General features: G+C 39.2%; 1 protein-coding gene across 3 annotated transcripts in view; it reads left to right on the top strand.

Moving 5' to 3' along the window:
- si:ch211-167b20.8 (protein phosphatase 1 regulatory subunit 3A) overlaps positions 1–5695 on the top strand; it is a 12158-nt gene extending 6463 nt beyond the window's left edge. Inside the window, exon 4 of one of the 3 annotated variants that reach the window (XM_005930704.3) lies at positions 2105–5695. In XM_005930704.3, the coding sequence (XP_005930766.1) occupies positions 2105–3052 (948 nt within the window). In that variant the 3' untranslated portion in view covers positions 3053–5695. The remainder of the gene's footprint in view (positions 1–2104) is intronic. The other 2 variants (XM_005930706.3, XM_005930707.3) reach the window with 2 other exon arrangements.
- Positions 5696–9117: the final 3422 nt, after the last annotated feature.

Below are 9117 nucleotides of genomic sequence, written 5' to 3'. Positions count from 1 at the left end.
GGGGGAGCCACTCTGAATGTTGTTGATGGTATTTCAGAGAACTGCTGATTTTCATGGATTTTCCAACATAACCATTTCTAGGGATTTTAGAGATTGATCAGAAAAAGAGAAACTATCCAGTAATAATGCCAACCAAGGCATGCACAAAACACCTGAATGGACAGTGCATTGAATCTTGAAGCAGATGGTCTACAGCAGCAGAAGACCGCACCAGGTGCCGCATATGTCAGCTAACAATGACAGAAACAGGAAACTGAGGGAAACCTGGACAAATCTTGTCAGGTCTACTGTTGTTGTTTATGCCAAAATGTGCCATAAACAACATGAAAGCATCCTGCCCTGTATCATCAGCTCAGATGGTGGTGATGGTCCTGCAGCGTTGTGGGGAACATTGTCTTGGGTCCTTTGACACCAATTATGCATCTTTTCTACACCACAGCCACAACTGGTTTCTTGAACACAACAACGAGTTCACTGTATTGTAATAGTCAACAGTCCAGCAGAGCACCTTTGGGATGTGGTGGAACAGCAAGATTCATGTAATGGATCTGTGATGCTATCGTGTCAATATGGATGAAAATTTCCGAGGAATGTTTCCAGCACCTTTTTGAATATATGGCACGAAGAATTGGGGTAGTTCTAAAGGCAAAAGGAGGTATACCTAATAAAGTGGTCAGTGGGTATATATTCATCTGACTTGCTGCACAATTAGCATGAAGACTGAAAACATGGCAATGGAGCAAAAATGCTTCTGTGGAAATCGATATACCAGCTTCCTTAATAACTGTATTTTAGAAGGGAAAGTTTAATTAGTTCTGCATAACATAAAAAAATTCTCACACTCCACCTCCTAACAGAATAACATGATAACGTGTGATCTGATATTAATATCTCACAATACTACAAAAGTGTCTGTTACGCTGTCCTGGCTCATTCTCATGTGTCACCTCAGTGATCACATGCATGCTTTTTCCTTTTAGCAGAACATTAAAAAAACAACCCACAAATAAATAAAGGTGAACATCATTTCCCATCATTCCTTGTATCATTCCGTAGGTTTTGAGAATCTGGGCTTTATAATTCCCAACAAACTGATACCCCAACTTTTGTATAATACATTAAAGTTACACAAAGGCATTAAAACACTGATCTCATTAGCACTCCTTTACTTGAATTGATGGTTTCCCTGAAGCTTTTTAGTCATAGATGGTTGGTCTACAAAGTGATCTTAAATGATTCAGCTGCACATTTTACAAAAAATCAACAATAAAATTCTTTTAAGTCAAATTAAAAACCTTCTTGGAAAGTAGAATCCATTTTTTGGATTAACTGAACAAATATTGCATTATACACAATTATATGATTTTTGTGAAATAGAAGAATCTAGCTACTTTCTGCTGACTAAAACCCACCTGCCCTATCTCAGCTGTTACCGTTTTCATATTTTATGTGTCCAGCTTTTGCATATGTTCTTCTTGGTGCTGTTTTTCTTGTCTGTCTTTTGGTTTTATATTGCAATGATTTCATCTCAATATGACCTTGAATGTTTGTCAGGGCAGCCTCATAGCAGGGAAAACTCCTTTTCCATTATTTGCTAATGGCTATTTTCCTTTTTTGAATAAAATCCAGTTAAAATGTAAATAAGTATTTTTAGGCATTACATTTGGTCCAGTCCCTGCTGTTCAAACAGCCACCCTCACTTCAGTATGTGTAAACGTGGGAAAACTTGAGGAGAAAATAATTAAGAAAATTGCACCGATCCAATTTTCTTCTCCTTTGGATTCACTTGTGCCGTGTGGAGTTCACTTAAAGGAAGGAATATTTAAACTACATTCGTTGTTTTGCCCTCCTGGGAGGGAAATTCGAGGGAAGGAGATTTTTTCCCCCATAATTTTAAAAAAAGATTCCTGTCCACCTCTTCATATTGCTCATGAATTGTTTGCATTTCCTCACAGCTAAAACTTCAGCATGAGTTCCTTTTCACAGAAAAGCATTAGTATGCAGTATAATGCTTTTCTTCCCTCAGCGTGCAATGTTAATGTGGAATACAAATGTTCCTCCTTTGTCTCCTAGCTATCACTGTTGTCTTGCTGTTTTACTTCAGCAGATCGCAGCTCACCCGTCTGGTCCCTTTGTCCCACCCAACCAAGAGCTTCCATCTGACGATGGCACGCTGTCCGCTCACACTGTATTCCCAGGTGAACAGTTTCCTTCTATATCTTCCCAAACCACACATCAAACTAATTCATCCTTTGTACTCTGTGCCAGCGAATCAGTCCAGCCAAATAAGTCACAGCCTTTACCCAGACTCCACTGTGAATTAGGCAACCAGACGTCTGAGCAGCGCGTAGACAGTAGTCCCTCTACACCGCCGCCTGCCTCACATCCTTTTCTGCAACGAGACTCCAAACCCAGATCAGACATCTCCCAGACTGGCAGAGAGGAAATCCCTTTAGAAGCATCTTGCATGTGTCTTCCTGCCACAGAGACAACGACAGGAGAGGATGGAGCTGGAGAAAAACCAGCCAGTCATCCTTGCCTTGAACTGCCTGCTGAGCGTGCCTGTACTCCCAGTGTGACACAGGGCTTTGAGCGAGACGTTGCTGTGGGAATGAGCGAACCTGTTGAAGGATTATCAGAAAGTTCCAGCAGGTCTGCAGCAAATCATGAAGCCAGTACGCCTGCACTTTTGTCTCCCGTGGCTGAGACTCAGACATCTCTGAAAGCAGAAGGTGAAGCTCTACCATCACCCGAGCTTCCAGAGAACACCTCAGTGAGTACAGGTGTCACTGAGGTGAGTGAAAACGTAACTCAGTCTGTCTTAGCCTTGGAAGAGAAGGAAGAAGCTGCACATATTTCCCCCGATACGTCATTAGAGAATGAACCAAGCACAGCGTCAGAGTTTTCCGAGCCCCAGTCTGAGCATAACAGAAACAGGAATCTTCTGCCATCTGTCATATTTCTGAGTGGAGTTGTCTCCCTCTCGATAGTGTTGCAGGAACCCACTGCCCTCTTCCTAATTGGACTAATTTTCGTTTTGTGCCGTTTGTGATTTTGCCCCAAATCTTCTGTCAAGCTAAGTGCCTTTTCATGGTTTTAAAATAAGCCATCAAGCTAAGCAACATGCACACAAAGTCCTCTTGAAGTCATGCTTATTTTATGCAAAGTCAAATAGAAGGAGAAAGTAATTATGGCGATATTTTCGTACACATTGTGTTTTCTATAGATATAATAATAATCACCCCATTTGTACAACATTGTGAACCTAGTATTAAAGCACAGTGTAGTATTAGAGCTGTTTTGTAAGTGATCACTAATCACTAACCTTTTCTTGTCATGTGGAGAGTCTCTGTGGTGTTATGTTCTAGTTTATTTAGTCACTATCACAATGCACTTTCACTGTTGTCAATGTAGCAAAGCCTGTTGTTTAAGGACTTTGACTTTTGTGAATTTCAAGTCGTTATCGCTTCAAAAACGAAACAAAAGAACAACAGAAAGATTACCCTAGTGGTAAATATAAGAGACTTACTATAAAAATGGGATTTTGTTTACAAAATGCAAAAGAAAAACATGGTCATGTGTGTGTGTTTTTGCCTTAATACTTAGTGAAAACAAGACGGAAATGGTAGCCGCTTGAGCGACAGCAAAACAAGTGGAAAACTGTTCACCTCACCGTGGCACTTTTCATTTCACAGGTCTTCCTTCTTGCTCGTAAATGCATATTATTCTTGTTGTAGCGCAGCACTCAGCTCGTAACATAATAGACAATCTCACAGACAGACGGAGGCACTGATTGATACGTTTGGAGTGGTGAAAGTTTTTGCAGTGTATTGCCATTAAACATGGTCTCATATCCTGTACCACTTTGTGTCTTTGCTTATCTGTGTTTTTCTTTTCATGCAGTCTGCAGAACAAACACGAACAACACGACAGCTTTATGCACAGTAATGACACTGCGGTGCAGAACAGATCGCATTGAAGGCACTGACACACCTTTAAAATAACATCAGAGCCTTCAGCGCCTCCACAACTCGAGCGTATTCAGCTTTGCTTGAAGTGGAAATACACAGACAGCAACATGAGCTGCGGATAGAAGCCAAAGGTCAGGCATTGCACTGAAGTCATGGCAGCTTATAGTATACACTGGCCACTGTAAGCTGAGCTCAGTGTTTGAAGGCTGAAAATTCTCTGGAAATCTCCTCGGATGTTATACGATAAGACGGCACCTCTCGTCAGGTCTACCTCTTATATTTAGGACTTAGTCTTAATATTTTATCTTCATTTTTGGCCAAATAAAGCTTTAATAACTTTAAACTTTTGATCCTTGGATGTTAGGCACTCTGTGGATTATATGCAGATTACGCATTAGCCTTAAAACAGAGTATTCATCCAAGCACATTTGTATTTTGCAGATTTCTGCAGGGAAAATAGCAGGAGTAACTAATTTGTGTGGTGGTCACACACATGCAGGGTGGAAAACATTAAAAATTTAGGCAATCTGAAAGCTGTCCCAAGCAGGATAACTGGTGGGAATTTTATAAGACCCACCCTTTGGAATAATTACTGTTTTTTTCAGGTAGTCCATGTTAAGCAGTGATTTCAAAAGGAGATCTGCGAGCGCTGTGGCAATATTAAGAAACAGCAGCTAGAAGGGCATCGTTTTCCACCCAGGGTGTGGCGTCACCCTCAGCTTGTTTGAACAGAGGTATTTCATCACGAGAAGCAATTGCAACAGCAGGAGTACCAGCTTTTATTTAAATATTGTCTGTGACAGTGAAATCCTCCAAGACAAGACAAATCGGATTTTCCATAATACCCCTCCTTTAACTTGTCATTGTACTCCTCCAAGCGTGGCCTGTGAATGTTTATTGGTTTTATCAGGTCCATCACAGTTATCATTTCACACATATTTGCCCGTTTAGTCCTTTTTTTATTTTTTTTGTTCAGACGTTTCCATTTCCCAGATCCACAGATTTCATTAAACCCCCTCAAAACATTTATTAAATGGAGGATAAAAACAAATGAAAAGAAATGCTTCGATGTTCAGTATTGTGCACTTATTTTTAGGCTGTACGCCTAAAGCTGTGAGCCTCTAATATATAGTTGTCATTATTATTGACTGTTGTCCTTCAGAAGGCTTTTTAATATCATGCATCAGTGTTGTGAAAACATTTGAGCTTCTTTTCAACCAAAGGATCCATGATCCTAACACTAATAATAAGCGTATTTCATGTCACCTCTGTTTAATATCAAGGAAAGTTAATAAGCCTCATTAAATGGATACAAAAATTCTAATTTATCATTTTCATTCGGCTTTGGTTTACTTGTACACTGGTGTTCAAAGACCCAGAACTTTATTCTGTAACAGATGATGGCATCTTATGGCATCTGCCATTGCCAGAAAGAAACAGAAGGCCTTTTGTGACCTTCAGGTTGCCTTAATGTTTTACGTTTGGAAACACAAACTATCAGTTAAATATCTAACCTCAGCATTGTGCTGCTGTCAATGTTCAACTAAGCACTGTTTGTGCCTGGTGAACATTTAGTTCTGTTTATATGTTTGAAATGACAAACTGAAGCTTCTGATTACATTCATCTATACATGCTGCGTTAGATTAAAGCTCATTATAATATTAGCTAGCTTTGCCTTCATAATTTAATTCCTATTTTGTTTTAGCTGATGCACTTTTCTTTAAACACTGGGGTATTTCACATGGTTTTAACCTGTTGCTTTTGTTTGTTTTATAATACAACTAAATAAAGTAATATAAATTAAAGGTTTTATGTCAAAAATATTTGACATGTATTTCACATTTATAATCAGCTTACATAGTTTGGCTGGTTAGCGTGTTACCATTTTCAAAGGGCAGTTGATTTCACAATAAAATCTGGGACACTCATTGTGAGGCTAAAAACTCAAATTATTGTATTAATTATAATCAAATTATTTATTTGTATATTTATATTCAAACAGTAATGCTAACAAGGTCCTAAAGACAGATAATTAGATTTCATGCAGTAACATGTAAAACTCTTTTTTTTTAAACTTAAACCTAAGTAGCTCATCATTACCATGAATGATGTAGGGGGGGAAAAAAGCAGAATATACATTAGTAAAACTAACCAACATCTTAAACTGTGCATCCCAGAGTGAGAACTCTTGTTAATAATAAAAAATAAATAAATAATGGTGAAACGTGTTTTTTCCCAGCTGTAGTCGAGCATATATTTTTAACTGCAGATATTTCGTAAACAGAGGTGTATCCAGAAGGGGGTATGGGGTGGCACCAGCTATGACTGAAACTTCAGTTTAAAACCTTTCTCAGACATTTGAGTTAGTAAGTTGAACTTTTGCAATACCTGACTCAAAATTTTGACATAACAGCCAAAATTTTAACTCATGAGTGGCAATTTCAAGCTTCCATATAATAGAGCATGATTTTCAGCTCCTAAAAATAAAACTAGGAGCGCAAACAACCAGAAACCGCAGTAAAAGCCTGGCAGATCCAGGAGGATATGATGCATTAGGTGATATTCATGGATTCTGTACTTCAGACAGTTCTTGACTGGAAATTATTTTCCATCAATTATTAAAACAGTCCTTGTATTTAAAATTATGATAATTTGATATTACTACTATTAGTTAACAGATATGTGAGGGGTAGGAGCATGGGGTGGATGAGCTGAAATATAATTTGCCTTGAAACATAGTACTAGTTACTGCTAATCTTACATCACCACTGGATGAGCGCATGGATAGGAACAGTAGAAATGTAACTAAATTCATTTCCTCAAGTACTTTATTAAGGTGTAGGTTTAATGTAAAGTATTAAATCTTTAGTTTAGAATTATTCTGCAGATTAACTGCATTATTATAGATCAACCTACCCTGCAATATATAAGTATTGAAAATAATCAACAGCTGGAACATTAAAGAGAAATATATGTACACACATACATGGATCAATAATAGTGATCATAGTGAGTATGCTTACTTTAGCCTACTCAGTATTTAGAATATATATATATTTTGATTAAAAAGCTTGCACGCTATAACCTACTTAAGTAGGATTGCAGCATTTATTTAATAAAAAGTCTAAAGTCTTTTCCCCCCACTTTGATAAAAGAAATTATCAAACACAAAATTATATTTACAGACTTGTGCAGCATCATGGGTCACATAACACAGTCTTGTTCATTCACATATTGTACACCTACCAGCATCAGCGTAACTTTGTGCTGAACATTGGGGGGGTCAAGATCTCTGTCCAAATAAATAAATAAATCTGGGTAAATTCCCAGATGATTAAACATGCAACTATTTTGCTGGTAATACCTGAAATGAGTAAAGAAAATCAACAGCCTATTTATGCAGAATAATTCATAATTTCATGGGGGGGTGGGGGGGGCTTATTTTGATTGGGTCTGATTATTGGGGGGATCATAACCCCCCTAACCCCCCTGGAAATTATGCCCCTGGTGTCCACTGTTTTCACCCCAGATGGCAGATGGCTGTCCCTCCCTGAGTCTCGTTCTGCTGGAGGTTTCTTCTTATTAAAAGGGAGTTTTTCCTTCCCACTGTCGCCAAAGTGCTTGCTCAAAGGGGGTCATATGATTGCTGGAGTTTTATCTGTTTATTTTGTATTATTGTAGGATTTTTGCCTTAAAATATAAGGCACCTCGAATCAATTGTGTGTGCTCGTTCTGGTGATGTTTTTAGGTTCTTGCAGAACTTTAAATGAGATGTTTTTCCACTTTCAAAAAGGAGGCCCAATATTCTTCCAGAGCCCCCAGAATTCCTTGGACCCCGTCAGGCCCATGTGTTCCAGTCAACCCAGTTTGTCACCGAGGACAGGAGCACCAGTGTAAGACGTAGCTAGTTGACAGGTGGAGCTCCTCAGTGCACCCATACTGGACAAAACTGGCGCGTCATTCAGAGAACATCACTTTCAAGTTATTGGGCCCACAGTACTGCACAGGTCCGCCTCTCTCTCCCTCCCTCCCTGCCTCCCTCCCCCTCTCTCTCCCTCCCTCCCGCTCTCTCTCTCTCCGAATAAAACCGACGGTTTCCGCGAATGTGCGAGCTGCCTCCTTGCAAGCAGCCATAATTGGGATTATTCAGGAATAATTCGCCTAATCCAGCCGTGCTGGTTTTGTTTTTGTTTTTCCTATTTTTTTTCCATTTGATTTCGGCAGCGTCTGCGATGTGAAGCCCTCTGTGCCGTCGCTGGATTTGTCCAAAAATCATGTATTTGTTCTGTCACGGAGGCTTTTATTTTGGACCATTAAGATGTAGTCCACCTTCGCTGGACAGCAAAACAAAGACTGCATAATAACAGTTCAGGGTAAATACATCGCCTTTTACGCCGAAAGATGGGGAAAAGAGACGTATCGCGGCTGTTGTCTGTGTGGACTAATTGTCCTGGTGCCACTAGTCAATATAAACGCCAAGACGATTCATTTAGGGGATGCGCGATCTTTTTTTCCTCTCTAACGTTTGTGGGTGGGTTATTATAAGCATTGAAAATCTGACATCATTTGGATATATGAACAGAGCAAGATATGTTATTTTTCCACCGCGTGTGTTTCTAGGCTTCTGGAAACCCATCCTCGACGTGATGCAACATAAAATCTGTTTTCTCGGATGATATTCAGACACCAAATGAGCACCTTCTTCTCCATGAAAATGTAAAAGGGTGGCGGTGGATTTTTTTTGTGTGTGTGAGAGAGAGTGTTTTTTGTATGCATATCTTTTAAATGTGGCTTTACATCAGTCCTCATCCTGGATTTTTTTTTTTTTTTTGATCAGCTGTTGATTATTAGGTAGCCTCTGCCCGTCTTATGTTTATTAAATGTTGCTCAGTTCGCTTTCCTCGCGATGGATTTATGCATAACAGGTGTTGTTTGAGCCTGAGATCACACAGCAAGACCATGCAGCTTTATTATGTGCTTTTCTCTCCATTTAACGAACACTGAAGCAAAGCGACTGGGATCCCTTTTTTGTTGGGTTTTTTTTTTTTTGTTGGTTTTTTTTTTTTGTTGATAGTAACGATGCAAAAATGAGGGGATGAACGTTAGGTTATTATCTCTCTCTCCCTCTCTTTCCATCTCTTTATC

This window comes from Haplochromis burtoni, unplaced genomic scaffold, assembly GCF_018398535.1.
Source record: "Haplochromis burtoni strain Fernald_Lab_line unplaced genomic scaffold, NCSU_Asbu1 Contig_134, whole genome shotgun sequence".
Taxonomy (NCBI): Eukaryota; Metazoa; Chordata; class Actinopteri; order Cichliformes; family Cichlidae; genus Haplochromis; species Haplochromis burtoni.
The sequence above is the reverse complement of the archived record's forward strand: the minus strand, read 5'-3'. Positions and strand labels throughout refer to the sequence as shown.